At 39.7% G+C, this 22,132-nt stretch overlaps 1 protein-coding gene across 1 annotated transcript; it reads right to left on the reverse strand.

Annotated features, from left to right (window-relative positions):
• Positions 1–1,168: 1,168 nt before the first annotated feature.
• On the reverse strand, positions 1,169–19,792 carry dhfr (dihydrofolate reductase). Its single transcript, XM_080038046.1, has 6 exons — positions 19,659–19,792; positions 18,770–18,819; positions 17,619–17,724; positions 13,355–13,478; positions 12,636–12,751; positions 1,169–1,279 (listed from the first exon to the last, which is right to left on the reverse strand). Exons 1-6 carry the CDS (start codon positions 19,769–19,771, stop codon positions 1,198–1,200), a joined length of 591 nt encoding a protein of 196 aa, XP_079894172.1. The 5' UTR covers positions 19,772–19,792; the 3' UTR covers positions 1,169–1,197.
• Positions 19,793–22,132: the final 2,340 nt, after the last annotated feature.

Here is a 22,132-nt window from a genome sequence, read left to right on the forward strand (position 1 = left end):
AACCGCCCTCTACAGGTTAGATATTGAACTAGATTTTTACAGTCCTGTGTTCATCATCTGTGTTTTAGACCTCTTGTTTTATAATAATGATGTTTTGAGGCGGAGGATCCCTCCGACGCTCTCTGTCCGGCTCATCAGCACTCAGCTGTCTGTGAGTTGAGCTGGACGAGCCGCGGTGTGTGGAACAGCGATCTGTTCTAATCTCTCTCCACTATCAGACTCACAACACTCATTTCACTTAGTGACTCTAATGTTGTTAGGTATTTATCTTCATCTCTTATCTATTGTAAGAGTTTATGAATGACTGCACGTACAGTTGTCAGATCGCGGAACCCCAAACAATGTTGTTGCCTAGCAACTTGCTCGAAAATATTTCATTTTCCTGGGCGGGTAGAATTGACCCAGTGCATTATGGGGCGGTTGAGTAGGAAAAGTATACAATCGATTCATACCCAAAATCTTCCCGGAAGTTAGTACTCATCCGGGAATTTCTCACATACCCAAACTCGCATACCCAACCGTCACATACTCAAATTGAAGTCAAAATGAGTATGAGTAGGACGTTAGTATGGCAGTTCAGACACGGCCTATGTAAAAATCTAGTTCTATATCTAACCTGTGGAGGGCGGTAATATGCTAAACAGCGTCTAAACGGCCGGTATCTTATAAGAAGAAGAAATTCTTTATTGCTTGAGTATACTTCAGTGTGAATGTTTCGACGCACCTCACATACACAATCGATTTTTAAGTAGACAGTATGTAGTATACAGATGTTGAGTATGTAGGAGGGAGGACGTTAGTATGGCTTTCCAAACACAGCCTATGTCACGTGAAGGGGGGAGAAACATCTGCCATGGTCAGAAGAGAAATGTGTTTGAATGGTGTTAGCTTTTGGTTTGGTTACTAGAGAGTCAGTCACACATCTCTCTTGATCATTGTGAGGTTTGTCCGATATGCAAAATATTTTCTCTGAGCTGACAAAAGATGAACCTATTCAGCTGGTCTGGCTAAAAAATGCCAAGCAAAATATATGATGTATGTGTAACGATTAACCCTTTCTCATTAAATACAGGGTGTTTACATTCCCGTAAGCAGTCTTCATTTAAACGTTAAGAAAATGTATATCTTGTTATGGCTAACCCCCCCCCCCACACACACACACGCACTGTACAAATCCAAACTGTCCATAGTACTGGCTCACTGCTGGATGCTCTCATACACTTCATATCTGTACTGGATCCCATTCTCCTCCTGCAGCTCTGGGGACACTCCTGGAAACCTGCAGAGGAAACAACAGGCCTTACTATGTGTTCCATCTTTTTAGATTTCTTTATCTAGAAGGGACAGCCCACATTGATAAACATGAGCACCAAAGTTCAACATGTAAATGTGCCAGATTTAGCCATGCAGGCTAATGTTCACCTGTAGTCCCTGGCAGGTTGATAGCTTAAAAGAAACATTAAGAAACTACAAAAATACAACAACAAAATGACACAAGCACATACAAGTAAAATGACACAACCATGATTCAAGCCCATAACAGGTTGGTGGTGTGTGAAAAACATAAAACAAGTAGCATACAGACACAGATAAAAGTGCATTTGCTGTCAGAAAAACTGTTAAAAGCGTGTAAGGACGGTATGGGTCCACAATTTAAAAGTTCCTCAATTTAGCAGCCAACAGCTGTATTACCAAGACACAGCCTTAAAAGGGAGTAACTGAAAAGAGCATTTGGCTTCACAATCAGGATTTGATTTTTAAATTATTTTTTTCTATATCAGTGATTCTTGAGAACCGGAACAAAAGGCCGTCTCGCATGTGTAACTGCTGTTATCTTTAAAAATATTTAAAATCGTAGATGTTATTAGGGATTAAGAATAGAATGTCTGGAGCACAATTATCCCCTTAAAGGGGACATATTATGCAAAAACTCGGGTTTAAATGTGTATTTCCGAGGTCTACTAGAAAAGGTTTTAATGGTCTATTGTACAAAAAGCCCATTAGTTTTCTACCAATGCCCATTTCTTCATTGCCTTTTCAGGCCTTTTCAGGCCTCTCCCTAAAAAATTTGGTTTTGACATCTACCCCCCTCCTATCTACATGGGCGTGCATGCACCGCCCTGCTCATTTACTCTATACCTACCTATATGGGCATGGCACACGCCCAGCTGTCAGTTTTGTTTACTTTTGGCCAATGCAGCATGGAGATCGATGTTACCATGTTTACCTTCATTTCTGCAGCAAATATCAGCACACTTATCACTTCTAAACCAAAAGCTTTACAACTGAACCTGGTCAGGCAGGAGTCTGAGCTGAAAACTGTGAAAATTGCATCAAGATTTCTGGTTTCCCTGACATTATCCTCAGGTAAATACAGTTTAAATATGTCACAGTCAGTAACAGAATATGAGCTAAGTATTTATGAATAAACTCTCTAAACTTGTAACATACAACGTTTTATGTATGTCTCTACAGGTTAAACTGGGGAATGATCTACAACCCAGTGGAGTGAAAGCTTTGGTTGTGAAGCCATGCTGTAAATGTACAGTAACGTGGCAGGAAAGGAATGTATCATGTCAAGATCCACTGGAAAGACATTATCTTTTGTAAAAAAAAAATATATAGAAACAATTACAGTCAGAGCTGCAAATTATCTGACACCCTTTCAATACCTAGTAGGTAATGTATCATTTGTATTGTGATCACTCATTTATAATAAAGTTTTACTGTTAAAACATGTATTGTGTTGCTTACTGTCACTGTTTGCTTCGTGTAGTAAAGGATTACTTGAAACTCACATTTTCATAGTCAGGATGTTGGACTAGTTTTCAGACCGATCTACATGCATTGACTTATACGTTTTTTAATTCAACCCTTTATCTCTCTGAAGATTTTTTCTTTGAAACAGTATCATTACATTTTAAAATGACCAAAACCATACTTAAAAATAAAGCAGTTTATTCATAGCCAGTGAAATGGAAATATAAAGTGTACATAATTCAAACAGAAGCAAAGCCATATTGTATGTAACTGTCCAGTTGTTGCTGGTGGGCCCTGAAGAAGACCACCTGTTCCACCCAGTGAACAGTCCTCTGATGGAACAGATAGTGTGACGGTCCTTGTGGGTCAACGCTCAGGTCACCCAGATAGCTGTAAAACATGGCACATTCAATGTTACATCATGTGTAGCCCACATTCATGATACATCTGTAGTTATGGCAAAGCTACAAACTAATGAAAATATATTTTTCTTCCATTATTAAATAAGATGGGCCACTAATAAGTTCAGTATAGCCCTTGCTCAAGGGCTATACTGAACTGTTTTCACACAGGGGCTGTCACGGACAGACTCACAGATCTAACCGTTAGCATAAAAGCTAACGGGCGCTAACGCAGTTTCACTGTTTTCACACAGGGGCTGTCACGGACAGACTCACAGATCTAACCGTTAGCATAAAAGCTAACGGGCGCTAACGCTAACGCTAACTACTTAACCCAGAGACATTCTCTCGTTTCAGTCGGCGTTGGTTATTATAGGAGGGATAAATTAAAGCACATTACACACATTGAACTCATAAACGGACAGATTTGTTTTTAAATAGGACTACTTACATTTCCAGAGGAGAGATGGTGTCTCTCTGTCTTCCAGGCACAATCTCCTCCACACTCCAGTATAACAGCAGATCACACTAGATTGTCAACCTTTGCTGGGCATAGCCAAACAACAAAAAATGAAGTAAATCCATTCAGCCCCGGTCTGCTTCGAGGCTGGGGTGTGATGGTAGCTTGAGGATGAGCTAACACTGCAGCTTGCTTCTCCTCTGTTGTTGCATGAGCGAGTGGAGGCTCAGCTGTGTGTGGTTACCAACGGGGCGTCTTGATTTGCCAATCAACTACCGAGTTTCTGGTAAGCTTTCCCGTGGGAGTATTTATGATAATGAAAACCGACCGGTTTCGTCACCAGTCTGTGTTTTTTGGAAGAAACCTTCAAATCCCCCTTTTTTCTAAAAAAGCATCCCTGAAGAAACTGACACATTTGTTTTTTTGAAGCTTGTGTGTGCTGGTAGAGACCCCAATAACCTACAAGGGTGCCCAAACACCTGCAATGTTTTGTTTTTCATAATATGTCCCCTTTAAATTTAATTTTATCAGTACTATGTCAAATGACACTTGTTATCTTCTCATGATGTCAAAAACAGTGTGACATCAAGAAGAAGCTGCAAGGCACGGAGAGACGAGGTATGATTAAAGCAGCAAAGTATAGTTTTACCTGTGAATACCACTTTCAGCAGTCAGCCTGTAAATACAATTCTCTCTCTATCTCCTCTAAAGCGATTGACTATTTAATGTATGGTTTCTTGCTGTGACGAGAGCGTTCCGGTTTGACCATGAGCGCGCGTCATGAGAATTCCCGTGCGTAATGATGCCAGAGACGCACCGTTCTTGTACTTTTATTTGGAGCTATTTTCATAATTATTATTTTGTGTAAGGTGAAGGTCTGATCACTGCAGCAAGGTCAGCTGTGCCTTTTATATTAGTTCACGGACAGGGAATGGACTTAGATTCATTCTCCTTTTTGTTATGTGTATATTTGCCTTTTGGCAATTTTGATGTTGTCTTTTGTGTGTTATGTGCCTATCCCCCCTCTATGTGTGTGCAGAACATTTATAATTCCAGGGCATATTTTTGTATCTTAAGTTCTTATTATTTGCTTTCTCCTGTCAGCAAATTCATGGGTACTGTAACTCAATGTGGAAAAGGTTATGACTACTATTAAACTATTGAGCTGGAATGTAAAAGGGATTTCTAATAAAACAAAGAGATATAAAATAATAACTCATTTGAAATCCCTGGAAAGTGACGTGGCAATGTTACAGGAGACACATTTGAAGAATGCAGAAGCTGTTAAGTTAAGACAGAGATGGGTTGGACAGGTATTTTCAGCTCCAGGTACAGGGGCCTCCAGAGGTGTCAGCACTTTAATAGCAAAACGTTTATCTTTTAAGTTAACCCAAGAAATAGCTGACAAAGAAGGCAGATATATTATTATATCGGGTTTCCTACAAAACATAAAGTGCACTTTGGTGAATGTATATGCTCCTAACACAGGGCAGGCAGAATTTCTATCTAGATTAAATGTGATTTTAGCTCAATTTTCTGCCGATCCAATCTTTATGGGTGGAGACTTTAACCTGGTTAGCGAACCTGCTGTAGATAGGTCTAGCCGCCCACTCCCATCTGATAGGTCACTCTCGGTAGCATTTAAAGATTTAAAAGAATCTCTGGCAATGTCTGACATATGGCGTGTAGTGAACCCTGGTTTGCGGGAATATACATTCTATTCTCATGCTCATACTCAAGGATTGATTATTTACTTTTGTCTCAAAACATAGTTGAGAATGTGATTAACAGCAAAATACACAATATTATTATTTCAGACCACACCCCTTTGTCAGTCCTCCTCTCTCTCTCTCAGAACAACCATACAAATAAACAGTGGAGATTTAACAACTCTTTACTCAAGGATGAAGAGTTTGTGTCCATATTAAAAGAGAAAACAAAAGAGTTTATTAAGATCAATCTAACTTCATGCTATGCGCATGGAGATACAAATAGTATGGGAAGCATTTAAGGTTACCTGTAGAGGATGGATTATTAGCTACGCTACAGCCAAAAAGAAAAGAATGGTGATGAAGAAAAATAGTTTGACTTCAGAGCTTAAGACATTAGAATCACAGCATATGCGGGATCCTACGAATATAAGATTAAAAAATGAAATGCTGATCTGTAAAGCAGAACTACAATCAATTATACATGAAGAGACGGCATTTGCACTGTTTAGACTTCGTCGTAAATATTTTGAAAGTGGTGACAAAGCAGGCAAAATGCTAGCCTTAAGGTTAAAACAACTGCAAAATCGGCAGTCAATTTCACATACTGTATATGTAAAAGCACTGGTGAAGTCATCTACGAACAAACGCAAATTAATACAGCTTTCAGAGAATATTATTCAAAACTGTATCAGTCAGAAGGTCCAATAAACGAGAACGAGATGGAAGCTTTTTTTCAGGACATCTCCTTACCAACTTTAAAAGAGGAGGAGAGAGAAAGTTTAGAGGCACCTATCACAGAAAGGGAAATACTCTCAGCTTTGAAAGCTTTCCCAAGCACCAAGCAACGATGGCTTTACCATAGAACTTATAAATGCCTCCAAAATAATTTATCTCCACTTCTTACTTTACTATTTAATGATATATTAACTAATCACTCCATGCCACTGACTATGCGCCAAGCCACTATCTCGCTGTTGCCTAAGCAAATGACAAATTTTCGCCCTATAAGTATGTTAAATAACGATTATAAGATGTTTGCTAAAATTCTTGCTATGCGCATGGAGACCGCCATTTCCTCATTGATCCACCTTGATCAAGTAGGATTTATTAAAGGTCGATTTGCTTCCAATAATATGAGAAGACTCTTCCAGGTAATGGCGACAGCCAGCACTCTACAGCATCCAGCGATAGCCATATCGCTGGATGCTGAGAAAGCCTTTGACAGGGTTGAGTGGCATTATTTGTTTCATGTTATGTCAAAATTTGGTTTTGGACCAGTTATTATTAACTGGGTGAAGGCCCTCTATAACAACCCTAGTGCTTCAATCAGAACTAATGGAACTGTATCCGAACCTTTCCAACTTCTAAGATCTACCCGGCAGGGTTGTCCTGCCTCACCATCACTCTTCATTTTGGCCTTAGAACCTCTAGTATGTGCTATCTGAGCAGAGAGGAAAATCACTGGTATCCAGATTGGGGGTCATGATTTTAAAGCTAATCTATTTGCGGATGATTTGTTATTAACAGTATCACAACCACATCAGTCAATCCCGCAAGTGATGAAATTAATTGAGCTATTTGGGAAGTTTTCAGGGTACAAGGTGAATTTTAATAAGAGTGAAGCCATCCCATTAAATACTATGACCTTTCCTTCACATCTGGGTTCAGCGCCCATTCAATGGAAGCCACAAGGTATGAGATATCTAGGAATCAACATTAAGACTCCCATTGAGGATATTTTGATTTATATCAAAATATCAAAACATTTAAGGAGGACATTAAGAGATGGACAGTTCTACCCATTTCATTATGGGGCAGAGCAGAAGTGCTTAAAATGAATATTTTACCTATATTATTATTTCTTATATCAGCAATTCCTCTTAAATTCCCGCTTTACTGGTTCAAAGAAATTAATAAATTATTCACAGATTTCTTGTGGAGTAATAAAAAACCAAGAATCAGTTACAAAAGATTAACCAGACCGAGGAAAAGAGGTGGATTGGGAGTCCCAGATGTTTATTCTTATTACCTTGCCTATAATGATAGGTTTCCTTTGTTGTGGGCCTATACAGGACAGAGTGAGTTAGGGAGTTGGAAATGGGTTGATGAAAACATTTTAGCCAACCAAGACAAATCCCTCTCCTTAACCGCTTCATGGTATTACCCTAAAACCAACTTGAAAATAGGCAATCCTCTAATAAAATTTTCCTGTGAGGTCGTGAAAATTATACAGAAACATCTCCCCTTCAATGGAGCATACTAACCATCATCCCCTATATGGAGTGACCCTGTATTAAAAGCTGGTGGTAAAACATTAACAAACAAATCGTGGCAACAAAGAGGTATAAACCAAGTGGGTCAGATAGTGAAGGATGGATATATGGTACCCTTTAATGTCTTAAAAACACAATATGATTTAAAAGATGTCGACTTTTTTGCGTATTTACAATTAAAATCTATTTTGGGGTTACTTATATCAAAAGAACCCACAGTAGAGATCCTGGATAAAGAGTTGGATATAAAACTGAGGGAGATTGCATCAGGAAAGAGAACAGTGTCAAGGTTGTATGAGTTGTTGACCACTGCATCCGTTGATAACCTATCCTCTATCCAACACAAATGGGAGCAGGACTTGGGCTTATCCTTGAGTAATGCACAGTGGGATACTGTAACAAAAAACACTACAACCCTATCCAAATGTGTAAGATATAAAATTCTTCAATTAAAAATTTTGCACAGGGCTTATATAACACCAAGCAGATTAAAGAAAATGGACAATTCCCTCTCTCATTTGTGTTGGCATGGTTGTGGTGAGGCAGGAACATTGATACATCAATTGTGGCAATGCTCCGCAGTACAGTGTTTTTGGAAATGTGTTATTTATAATTTGTCTTCTTTCTTGAATGTGAGAATACCACTCTGCCCATTAACTTGCCTTCTAGGCAGTAGAGTCGAAAACATTGAATCAACAGTCACCCAACGCATCATAGCCTTGGCTTTCCTGTCAGCGAAGCAAATTATTTTGATAAATTGGAAGATACGTAAACCCAATTGCTTTAGCATTGAAAATTGGCTGAAGGACTTTTTAGACCTCCTGTCAATGGAGCGAGCAGCATCAGCTCTCAATGACCATGACTGTGGTAAAGAAGGACCCTGGAACTTTATAAGCATGAACTTAAGAAACTGGACATTTAAATGAATTTATTTAAAAGTATGGATCTGCCCCCCACCCCACCCTGTGTTGTATTTTGTATTTTCCTGTGAGTTTGTTGTCTTGTGGTGTATGTATATGTTGTCTGTGATTGTTTTGTTTAAGAAAATAATAATAAAGATATTATTATAAAAAACTTTAATGATTAAAAAGAGCTTTTTTCATCAAAGGCAACACTAAATAATCTCTCATATCAATAAAAAAAAATTCTACAACACATATACGTTTTATAAGGTTTCTAAGTGGGGGGACACTTTTTGTCACCACCGTCAGACATTTCATTAAAATGTAATAAAATGAGGCAATATGAAGGCCAGCTGTCTCCGTGAAGGACCTATTGTCACAAGCTATCTGTGCAGAGTACATTAGAGTCAGACAGGCTCTGATTAGTGTTGTAGTTTTAGAATATATTACATTCCAAACCTTGAAAGTCCTGCGTCACAACCATGATACGTCAACACCAACTTACAATTTCTGAAGAAGTTATTTGAAATGTTTCGATAATTTTATATTCCTGAAGTAGTTCATACTAGCACCAATCATCAACAGAAAAAAACAAATGGCTACTAGATTAATTCCATTTGATTTGTTTAACCCATTGATGACGGCTGCTGCGCGATGCCACATTGTATCTCCTGCCTGATGCTGCGTCACGCAGCATTGTTACTTTATCTAATTTTCATGGCGTGCGCAGCATAGAATGCACTGTCATTGGTTCAAATACACATGAGGTGGGTTTTGTTGATTTTTTAAGACCACGTGACCACCCAAATGTTGTGTGGTTTGCCGAAAATCACGCCAATCAAAAAAATAGGATATTAAATCTTTTTTCGAAATGAATGCTGGCAGCACTAATACAAGAGCAATGGAATGGGAAGCATCTAAGGCTTATGTTAGAGGGGAAATGATTGCACATTCATCTAAAAAGAAAAAAGAGAATATAAAAAAGATAAAGGAATTGGAAATTGTGATCAAAAATCAGGAAATGGAACCATCAAAACAATTTTCGGATAAGTTATCTCAAGATATATGTAAGCTCAAGTTCCAGCTGCAGGAAATCTACAATAAAAAAGTTGAATATGCTTTATTTAGGCTTGGGACAACGTTCTATGAAGGAGGAGAGAAAACAGGCAAATTACTGGCCAGGCAACTAAAGAAACAAGACTCATATAATGTGATACCAGCTATTAAAAAAGGCAATAGTATAGTCTCCTCAACAAAGGAAATAAATGAGGTTTTACAACAGTTTTATAAAGAATTATACACATCCGACATTAATCCCCAACAGGACGAATTGACAGACTTCTTTAATAACTTAAATATGCCTAAACTGTCAACTGATCAGATTGAAGGGCTGGACAGCCCCATATCAGAGAATGAAATTAGGAAGGCTGTTTCATGCATGAAAGCAGGTAAATCACCTGGCATGGATGGTTTTCCGGTCGAGTACTATAAGCAATATATAGATATCTTTGCCCCAATATTAAAAGAGGTATATAATGAAGCTTTCACTTTAGGTTCTCTCCCTCCAACATTTTACGATGCCTTGATATCCGTTATACCTAAAAAAGACAGAGATCCAACAGACCCTGCTAATTATAGACCTTTGAGTTTGATAAACCTTGATTGTAAAATTTTAACTAAGATCCTGGCCTTACGTCTGGCATCATACACCCTGACCAAGTGGGATTTATGAAGAATAGGTTGTCCACAGACTGAGAAGACTATTACACCTGATATGGTCCAACAGGACAGAGAAAGACCCGGTCGTTGGCCTCTCACTTGATGCTGAGAAGGCATTCGACCGGGTTCAATGGGAATTCTTGTTTGCAGCTTTATCACATTTTGTATTCGGACAAACATTTATTAGTTGGATCAAAACCTTGTATAAAAGCCCGAAGGCAGCTGTGATAACTAACGGGATAATATCACCCCTATTCAACCTTACCAGAGGAACTCGTCAGGGTTGCTCTCTATCCCCATTATTGTTTAATATTGTATTGGAGCCGCTAGCTATTTCTATTAGAGCCAATGCAAATATTAAAGGGGTGGATGGAGGCGGGAAAGAGCACAAATTGTTATTGTACGCGGATGATATTTTTATGCTGGTGAAAGACCCACTGAATTTGACTCCCCACTTAATGGACACAATAAAATCATATTCCAAATTATCAGGGTACAAGATTAATTGGTCAAAGTCGGAATCCATGCCTATTACGGGATTACTCAATTCAAATTTAATGACAAACTTTGGGTTTAAATGGGTACCAAAAGGGATGAAATATTTGGGAATAAAACTAAGCCAGGATATTGAAGAAATGCCGGCATTAAACTTTGAACCGGTACTACAAAAAATTAAAAATAATCTAGATAAATGGGGGAAAATTAATCTGACATTATGGGGTAAAGTTAATGTTATAAAAATGGTGATTTCACCACAATTCAATTATATACTCATGATGTTACCAGTAACTACATCCCTTCAGATTTTCAAACGATATGATACAATAATTAAAGACTTCTTATGGGAAGGGAAAAGACCCAGAATTAAGTTTAGCTAAATGTGTTCACCTAGAGATATAGGAGGACTGGGATTGCCAGACCCAAGATTATATTGCATCTCTTTCGAAATGGCCAAAATAACTAGACACTGGAATAAAGATAATACATTAGAATGGGTTGCTATTGAAAATAAGATGGCACTCCCTTTTTCACCTATAGATAGACTCTCCCAGTGTTCGCCTAATTTACCCAACCCTATCATGGCACACTCCAAAGAGATATGGACTAAAATACATAGAATGTTTAAATTGTCACATTTTAAGCAATCCTACTCTTCCTTATGGTATAACTGCATGATTAAAATTGGAAAGACATCAGTATTTTGGAAGAAGTGGCATAGTAGTGGTATATGTAACATTGCTGATCTATTTGAAGATGATGTGTTTATGTCATACTCAGACTTGGTGAGAAAATATAAGCTAAAGGGAAAAGACCATTTCTGGAAGTATCTTCAAATCAGGAGCTGTATTACCTCCAAGATTCAGTACGGAGATGGGAACCACATTATGGATTACTTCAAACTACCTGGGGAGTGCAAACGAGCTTCTTTATTTTACAGGAAAACCAACCAATTGCTTAGCTTTGACTGTCATAACCTAAAAGCAATATGGGAGTAAGATTTAGGATGTATAATGGAGGACAATACATGGTTGAAAATTATAGCTGACAATGGAAAGTACATAAGGGAAGCCAAAGGGAAATTTACCCAATATAAAATTATACACAGATACTATTTTACACCACTAAGACTATATAGAATGGGAGTAATGAATAACAGCTTATGTTTGAAATGTCAGAAAGAAGCAGGCACTTTATTACACTGTATTTGGCAATGCCCATGTATTCAGCCCTTTTGGAGATTTGTTTTGGAGTACATAGGAAAATGGGCCGGAAGAAAACTACCAGTATCTCCTAGACTTTGCCTGTTAGGTGACAGAAGTCAACTACATAACATGTCAAGTAAAGAGTTTTCTGTCATCATGGTCGGCATTACAGTGGCTGCAAGGACAATTCTTAAACACTGGAAAACAGTTACAACTCCAGGATTTAAAGAATGGGCTAACGCCATGATAAAAACAGCCTCATATGAACATATGCTTAATAAACTGAATACTATAAACAAGGATAAAGCACCAGCATGGGAGAGTTTCTGGACATATATCACACTGACCGATAAACCTGTAACCTGAACAAAGTTGATGGAATGTAATGATGTTCTTGAATGTTGTATGGATAACCATTCTAGTCACCCCAATATGAATGTGCCCCTAGTGCTGCTTTTGTTATCTCTTGATTTTACAGATACAAGTATTTATTTTTATTTCTATTTTTTATATGACAAAGATTATATTTGTACTGTAATAACAAATGTCTCTGTATGTGTAACTTTGTACTGTCATGCACCAAAGCGAAAATTCAATAAAAAAACTTGAATTACAAAAAAAATAAATATATATGACGAAAGAAAAAGTAGCAATCAATCTAAAACTAGCCATTGAGAATCCATTGGGGATGTGTGCTGGTCTTACCCTGGCAGCAGACGGTACTTGCTGGAGCTGATCTCAGGGAGGAACGTGTCACAATCAAACTGCTTCAGGATCTGTGTGACAAACAGTCTCCTGGTCCCAGGGCTCTCCATCAACTCCTGGGTAGCCCAAAGCAAGCAGAATTACAGGCTGAAGGGTGTGTGTGTGTGTGAGTGTGTGTGTGTGTGTGTGTGTGTGTGTGTGTGTGTGTAGACATGTGTGTAAATGCTTCACTATTACAATCACAGACCAAATAGTAAGACAGTCAAATTTTTAAAAAAAACATTGGGACAACAACCATTCTTTGGATATTATTGTTCCATTGTTCATTTGTAATCGGTTACATGGAACTTACTCTTCATGGGTTATTTGAAAATGGCCTATTTGTAGCACCAAAACTAACAAAATGAAATAAATACAACACTGAGGGGGGCGGCTCGTGGTGCAGTGGTTAGATTCACATCATGGATGTGCAGCCGCCAGATCTGCAGCAACTGTGTGATGCTATCATGTCAATATGGAACCTCTAAGGAATGTTTCCAACACCTTGTTGAAAGTATGCCACGAAGAATTAAGGCAGTTCGGAAGAGAGGCGTGTGTCTGTGTATATATATATATAACATTGAAGACCAAAAACAACAAAAGCATACAGTGTGATACACAAGAACAACTCCACAGCAAAGCTATGTATTGCGATGAAAGCAGTGTTCCATGGTCTCTACCTTGTACAGAGAGCTGCCTCCTATCACCCACACCTGGTCGGCCTGCCCTGCCAGCTCAGTGTCCAGCAGGCTGAGGGCGGAGCTGAAGTCTGGGGCCAGGTAGTGAGCTCCTGCAGGGGCCTCTCTGGAGGAAGAGCACATCACACCTCTGTTAGCATCCAGCTAAGTCCTTGGTAAAAACCCACTTATTTTCCCTGGCTTTCATTTATTTAGTTTGAATTTTTGATGTTTTGGATGCAATGTATTTGACTTATTTTACTGTACAGCACTTTGGTTATAAATGTGCTGTATAAATAAAGTTGACTTGACTGACTTGACCAGCCTCATCAGAGACTCTGCTTGGTGAGCTATACAACCCAAAATCTTTAGCAGACTTTTACATACAGCTCCTGCTCTTCCCTGCCTGCAGTAATCACGGTACTTGCTGGGTTGACAAGGCTGTTGTCTGTATAGACTAGGGGTTTGACTTTTATTTGATATTGCGTTTCCAATAACAGGGTTTCTTTTGTCCGCGAGAGCCTGAAATTCCCTCTCAAATTAAAGATGTGGCTGGTCCATGGACCTGCCATATTCGGGGTGTAAAATTCTGTTATTTTTTTGCGACACTGTGCCTGCTGTGTAGCCTGGTGCTACCAGACCATCGTACTTAATTTCATTTGTACAGAAGGTCTGGAACTGCTGTAATTGGCAAACGTTCACTCACTTGGAGGCGGGTGTCTGTTGAAGTTTAAAACTATTGGATCTGCTCAGTGTCACTTTGGATTAGCCAACCGCATCACGTTTGGTCAGACGTATGTCATGAGCCGGCTTCTGACGGTGCGTTCCAGTTGTACAGGGAGCTCGGAAATTTCCGACTTTTCCGTTTTTGTAAAGTAATACAGTGGTTAAAAAGTTCTAAATGAAGATTCCTCCAGCCATCTAAACCAAACTAGTGGGCTAGCGCTGTTTTGATAGTGTGTTACATCTTTATAGGTCCATGGTGCTTAAGTGAACTATTGAAATCAACCAAACAAATGTTCAAATGCTTAAGTGAGCTTTTTAAAGTTTTCCTATGAGACCAATGTTGTTGCTGTGAACGCAATTGCCTCATCAGAATGAGTAAGAATTAGTTTAATTTTCCTGCCGTGAGGCCGGGCCAAACCTTTGTTTCACTACGACTCTGTTCAGCTGCACACCCCTCCTTCTCCCTCTAAAACAAACGGCTCAAACTGAAAGCCGTTAAAAGCCGTTGGGCTAATAAAACGCTTGAGGTGGCGTTTTGAAATGAGAAAACTTCCATTTCATCAGTACATTGTCTAAAGATTAGTATGAGCCTATGATTGATATCCAGAATTTTTTTGCGGAGACACAATCTTGTTCGCCGCTTGTATTGTAGTGGACGGGGATTTCTGCCTCCGGGCCGCATGAAAATAAGCTCCTCCCACAGCCCCATTCATACCATGCGATACCATGGCTTGGCCACATGTCCATGATGGCTGCCCGGAGAAGGCAGAGTCCTGGGGGCCTGGTTATTACGCCACTTTGGTTGGTGAAAGATGTGTGCTCGCCGGGATGCTATTCTAACGTCTGCCTCTGATAAACAAACTCTCGTCACAACCACCGGCACGCGGCTTTCTAAATTAACACGGGTAAGTTACTGCTTGTGCAAACAGAACATATCCTGTACGCCTTCACATTAAAAGCCTGTTACTAGCCAAACGCGAGTTGACCCTTATTTTGAAGCAGATAAGAACAGGAAGTTAGCTGCAGGCCTGCAGGGCACCAGTCAAAAGAAGCGACTTCCGTGTAATCAGATTTACGCGGTGAAATGAAATCAGAGGACAGAGAGCTTGTAATTTGCAATACTTTTAACTGTGCTCACACTAAAACCTTTAGTTGCAGCCATGGTGCTGCCAGTGATGCATTTTCTATGTATTTCTGCTCAGGCAGGTGGTGACAGTTGAGTAGGAGGTCCCTAATGTGGACAAGAGTCACATTTCCACTACTGTCGCTGTTTCCACTACTATTTGAATGCAGACACATCGGACACGAGCGACGTAAACCACCTCCGAATGTGGTTTTTGTGATCCGATCTCAATGCGTCTTGAGAGTGTTTCCACCTGTAGTTAGAGCTGTCTTCATGTGATCAGATCACAAAAACCACATGTTAAAGACAAGTGGAAACGGGGTCAAAGAGGCTTTACTCTCAATTAACCGTAAACCTTCCAAACAGTGTCGCCAAAAAAAAGGGGCCGGATGATATGACCCTGAACACGGCAGACCCATGGGCCGGCGACATCTTTGATTTGAGAGGAATGTCAGGCTGTCACAGAGGGGCTTTACCATGAGGATAGGTTTGTCCTAACTCTTTTAAAGACCTACTTCACTGGTGGGAATATGAAGGTGTATTGAATTCTGAGATCCTATGTAGTATAAATGTGCAAAAAAAATTGAAATTGGTGACATCACAGTAAGAGAAATGTAGGGTTAGACAGTGAGACCATAAAACACTCTTTCTGCCTTTTCTCAGGCAAGGATGAACCAATTTAAAAAAAATTGCACATTTATACTACATACACTCAACAAAAATATAAACGCAACACTTTTGTTTTTGCTCCCATTTTTCATGAGATGGACTTAAAGATCTAAAATTAATTCCAGATACACAACATTGTACCATTTCTCTCAAACTTTGTTCACAAATCTGTCTAAATGTGTGATAGTGAGCACTTCTGCTTTGCTGAGATAATCCATCCCACCTCACAGGTGTGCCACATCAAGATGCTGATCTGACATCATGATTAGTGCACAGGTGTGCCTTAGACTGTCCACAATAAAAGGCCACCCTGAAATGTGCAGTTTTGTCTCACAGCAAAATGCCACAGATGCCACAAGCATTGAGGGAGCGTGCAATTGGCATGCTGACAGCAGGAATGTCAACCAGATCTGTTGCTCGTGCATTGAATGTTCATTTCTCCACCATAAGCCGTCTCCAGTAACTTCGCACAGCCATTGAAGAGGAGTGGACCAACATTCCACAGGCCACAATTGACAATCTGATAAACTCTATGCGAAGAAGATGTGTTGCACTGCATGAGGCAAATGGTGGTCACACCAGATACTGACTGGTTCTGAGTCCCCAGACCCCCAATAAAGCAAAAAAATGCACATTTCAGAGTGGCCTTTTATTGTGGACAGTCTAAGGCACACCTGTGCACTAGTCATGATGTCAGATCAGCATCTTGATGTGGCACACCTGTGAGGTGGGATGGATTATCTCAGCAAAGCAGAAGTGCTCACTATCACACATTTAGACAGATTTGTGAACAATGTTTGAGAGAAATGGTACAATTGTGTATCTGGAATGAATTTTAGATGTTTAAGTCCATCTCATGAAAAATGGGAGCAAAAACAAAAAAAAGTTTATATTTTTGTTGAGTGTAGGATCTCAGAATTCAATACACATTCATATTCCCACCGGTGAAGTAGGCCTTTAACCATCCAGCCAGGTTTAGATCACTTTCAGAGTTATCTGGTTAAATGAATTTCGTCATTAGACAACATCCTAGTCCTGCTTTCTTTTTGTTATTTGATTTCTACAAGCTGCATTTCTTAACAGAGAAATTGATTATTAACATCTACCAGGTATACACTAATATGTTAAACCACAATTAATTACAGGTGAAAATAAAACCTAAATTAGAGGTTCAGTAAGCAGAATGGTCTTCCTGTCAGTGACTGCAGTTAGCAGTCCCCTCCCTCGTCCCCACGTCACCACATTAATGCACTGCGGTCTTCGAGCAGCGAGTTATCTAGCATCATCTCAGATCCATAAGTGTGATAAAACATGATAAAAATAATCAAAACAGACATTGTAGGCGCATACACATTCACCCATCTGTCGCTCTGCACGTGCACCGGCAGTGAGACGGGCCGGTTTGTAGCGTTCTCTCTTCTGATTGGATATTAGTAGTGGGATCCCCAAAAAGCTTATTTGCCGATTACATGCAGAGCGAGTGACTCAGAGATCGGCTTTATGAAACGTGCACATTATATAAGTTATCACTGTATGAATAAAGAGCGATTTAACACTTATTTTATCATAAATAAATCGCTTACTTCACCTTTAATAACAGGTGAAAATAAAACCTAAATTAACACCAAATGAAATCTCTAAACTCAACACTAAAAGCTGAAACATGAATAATACAAGCATACAGTAGGTCAATAGGCTATCTACAGTAAAACCTTCCATTTGTACATATTGCCTGTGTGGGACACATACTTGCAGGTCCTGCTGAGGACTATGTTGATCCTGTTGTTGAGAGGTCTGTTCTTCTCTGGGATAGAACACCACGTCTTCCTGCCCATGATCACCACATTCTTCTTGCCTGCAGCGCAACAGGACCGTTTGAATGAATCGTAATAGTGCATTAGCAGTTAAAGGTGGAGTCAGCCATTCTGTACACTTGTTGTCCAATTTACATTGTCAAAATCAGTGAATATCTACTCATGACCTGTCCATACTGTGTGTGCACTGAAAAGAGAAAACTCCATTGGCTCTGTAACCTGGCATACAAATAATGTAAACAAAGGGGGCCAACCGTAGCTACCAACATGCCCCTTTACAGTGTGTTACATTAACACTGCAATTATTGGTGATGATGATTTTAATAACAATTATTCTCCAGGATCTGACTACACCTTTAACTCACCTTGATATACAGGCAATTATTACAGATTTAGAATGTCTTCCATGCAATGTTTCAAAAAGGGTTGAGTTTCTCTTTGGGAGGAACAAGGGCTCATTCACAGAAAGTCAAAATACATATAACTGAAACATGACAAGGAGTGAACCAATACAGAAACCTCAGCACGAGTTACAGCTAGGTATATAGTGCTGCTTGAAAGTATGTGAACCCCTTGAGCCTTTTGGAATTTCATTTAGTTTAACCTTTATTAATTAATTTTTATCAATACCAGCATTTTTTTATATGAAATAACAGATGTTTGTTTATCAATACAACATTTTTCTTTTCCGGAAATCAATTGTTAAAACAGATAAAAACAAATGATTTGCAAACTTTTGTATGTGCAAAAATGTGTGAACTCTGAGCTGCATTGCTTAAATTGAGCAGGTAAACACAATCAGGTGGGCCAAATTGAGTGATGAAATGGACCAATGTAGTGAGAGATCTTTAGGGAAGAAATACAGCGGCACTAGATAAAACAGAGATAAAACCAGGTCAGTTTAGGTTCACCAAAGTGAACCCATACAGGTCAGACATGCCAACAGTGACTACATGTGTTTTCTAAGTGTACGTATGTCCTGCTGAATGTCTTTTATTCTAGCACAGTCAGCATCTAACAGCATGTGACTAATAAAACTTTGACCTGTCACCAGGCTGGGCCCAGAACAAGGTGAATGTGAGTTACCTTCCACAGACGGCGTTGATGTCATCTTCCGGAAATGTTTGAATTCGTTACTATGACAGAAGAACATACAATTATTGCGTGTTTTGTTTTTCAACAATTATTTATTGTAAAAGAAAAAGGTACATAGATATACAAATACGGAAGCATTTGTTGGACATTATTATCTGTAAAAGGACAGCAATGTTGTAAAAGCACAGAATACAATTAACAAATGTGTACCATGATTCACATGTATTTCACTATCCACAAACAAGTATTCTTTGACTTGCAAATATGTAGAACTTATTCTGAAAATACGTAGTCATATTTACGCATTTACGGATCCAATTCTACATAAGAAAAAGGGTTTGCATATTTGCGGATTGCCTCGTGTGAGTTTCTGAGCCACATTACAAATATGAAGAACTTAAGCTGTGAATATGTATTTTAAATTTCACATACAAATAATAGATGTTTTACAAATGTAAAAAGTTTCACCACAAAAAATACATGTTAACTCATATTCGCATTTAGGGATCCATATCTACACGTGAAACTGGCTCTGCATATAGTGTATTTTTCACAGGAGGAACAGTTTGTTTAAAATGTAACCATGTAGGTCTCGTGATTAGCTGGGTGAATCATTCTAAACGACAGTTCATTCACCCTGTCCACAATCAGTCATCTACTCATTTGTAACGAATCATCCAGACCTTTTCCCAGTAATCTAGGTTACAAATCTGTTCCAATATATGACAGAAATACTGAACACAATAATGACGTAAACTGAACGTCTGGTGCTCTTATTTGTGTAAACACGGATGTTACCTCTCGAGCTCAACTAAACAAATCACTGGAGCGTGAGTCCACATTGATACAGTGCACCAAATGTTCCATTGACGTGACTTACTTGAGTCTAACAGGATGCCAGGGCAGGTCTCCATTGTTCCCGATGCCCATGTCAGGACACACCGCCACGATAGCGTTCAGGATGCGGGACATGGTGCACTGTGCTCTGCTCATAGACTGTGTCACTGTACTACAGATGTGTGATATTATCAAAGTTTCCCGCCGGCAGATATTACAGAAGCATCGGAAATGACGAAGTCTTCTTCTCCCGGCAGTCTTCTTCTTCTTGTGTAATGTTTTTTGGCGGTTGGCAAACAACTTAAAGATGCATTACCGCCATCTACTGGTATGGAGTGTGGCATAAATAACAACCTCGCTTAAAAAAAATATATATAAATAAATAAAACATTCTAATTAAAAAAGAAGCTATATTTTCAAAAACAAATGAGTTACCCTAAGAAAATGAAATAGAACTTGATGACACTTATTGTAATTATTTTGTAAACTATCTATTAAATCAAAACTTACTTTTTCTTTTCTGAATTTTCCCCTCATCTGCCTTCTGTCTTCCTCATATCTCTCACACTGCATTATAACATGTTCTACTGTCTCTTCTTGCCCACATTCACATCTGCCTGTTTCATGTTTTCCTATTAATAACAGTGTACTGTTCAGCCCTGTGTGCCCAAATCTCAGTCGTGAAAGCACCGACTCCTCTCTTCTGCTCTTACCTCCACATCTCATATCTCCCACTTGCCTTTGCACTCTGTAGAACCATCTTCCTTTCCGCTCTTCCTCCCACTGCTTTTGCCATCTCCTATTCAGTCTTTGCTTAATAATGCCTTTAATTTCAGTTTTACCTATATTTATACTTATATCAATTGTGCTTTATTGGTAACATCTTTTGCCAGCTTATCTGCCATTTTATTTCCTCTTATCCCAATGTGAGCTGGAACCATGGACATATAAAGAAATGGACACCGTATTGAAAAATGGCGCCCATTCATTCCTATGAAAGCTGCTCAGGCGCAGAGAAGCAACAAGGAAGCTGCCATATTGCTTTCATGTAAGCCCTGGCACGCCCAAGTGTATGACGTGCCGCTCCCTCCTCCTCCCTCGAAAACAAACTGAAAGCCGTTAAAAGCCGTTGGGCTAATCAAACGCTTTATGTGGCGTTTTGAAATGAAAAAACTTCAGTTTTAATAGTATATGGTCTCAAGATAAGTTTGAGCCTATGATTGATATCCAGAAAAATTTTGCGGCGACACAATCTTGTTCGCCGCTTGTATTGTGTGGACGGGGAAATCTGCCTTAGGGCTACCATGAAAATAAGCTCCCATTCACAGCATGCAGTACCAATGGGTTGGCCACATGTCCATGCTGGCTGCTCGGAGAAGGCAGCATCCTGGGGACCTGGCTGGAACCCATAAAAAAAACACTATAAGCCCCATCATTTGAATACGGTATAATGTTTGTTGAACCTCAATCAGAATATCTGGTCTGCGTTCGGAACGGTTGTACTGTAGGCTCTTTAATGCTGAACTGGAATCTGAGCAAATGATAGACCTTAATGGCCTGTTGTCCTCCACCCACTGCACTGCCAACAGTAATGCCAGCAGTTCACCTGTGTACACTGAAACCTCATTATTAACCCTCTTCCCTATTTAGGGGGCCAAGCCCGAGTAGGGCTGGGACCGCGTTTTGCAGAGCAACGCGGTTCCCAAGCCCTGCGGGGCAGGGAACCCTATTGTTCTTGTAGGGATTATTAGGGGGCCAAGCCCGAGTAGGGCTGGGACCGCGTTTTGCAGAGCAACGCGGTTCCCAAGCCCTGCGGGGCAGGGAACCCTATTGATCTTGTAGGGATTATTCTTATTAGGGGGCCAAGCCCGAGAAGGGCTGGGACCGCGTTTTGCAGAGCAACGCGGTTCCCAAGCCCTGCGGGGCAGGGAACCCTATTGATCTTGCTGGGATTATTTGGTGTCGTCTAGAACTGGTGCTGCAGCCCAAACCGTAAAGGGTTGGGACATACCACTTCCATGACTAGATCCAGGTCCGTGCCTGGTACGCAGACAAAAAAAATCAGACATGCCGGCCACTAGGTGGCGCTACAAAAAAAGGAAAACGTGTATAACTTCCACACCGAAAGTCCGACAGTCAAAAACTTTATATCCACAGATGCCCACAAGTCAGCTGCATCTTTTGAGATAGGCCACGCCCATTTGCGTATATATACATTTTTCGCTACATCGCAAAAACTGAGTCAGTCACCAAAACATACTCCTCCTACAGTTTTTGCCCGATTTGGACCAAACCAAAAGCATTATACTCTACCGACTCCCACGAGCAAAAGTTGGTCAAATAATTTTTCTATGACCATCGGAAGACCAAACGCTAGCGCTTTAAAGATTCGATTTTTCGATATTGAACATTTCTTCTTCTTTTTATTTAAAATGGTGCTGCAGCCAAAACCGTAAAGGGCTGGGACATGCCACTTGCATGACTAGATCCAAGTCCGTGCCTGGTACACAGACGAAA

The sequence above is a fragment of the Ammodytes marinus genome (genome assembly GCF_949987685.1).
Source record: "Ammodytes marinus genome assembly, chromosome: 2".
Lineage (NCBI taxonomy): Eukaryota > Metazoa > Chordata > Actinopteri > Uranoscopiformes > Ammodytidae > Ammodytes > Ammodytes marinus.

Excerpts from the sequence above, each read along its gene's own strand:
- dhfr (XM_080038046.1), bottom strand. The coding sequence starts at position 19,771 with ATGAGCAGAGCACAGTGCACCATGTCCCGCATCCTGAACGCTATCGTG. Across the intron at positions 12,752-13,354 it reads GAGGCAGCTCTCTGTACAAG|GAGTTGATGGAGAGCCCTGG; the intron begins GTAGAGACCATG and ends TGGGCTACCCAG. Across the intron at positions 1,280-12,635 it reads AAGTACCGTCTGCTGCCAGG|GTTTCCAGGAGTGTCCCCAG; the intron begins GTAAGACCAGCA and ends TTTCCTCTGCAG.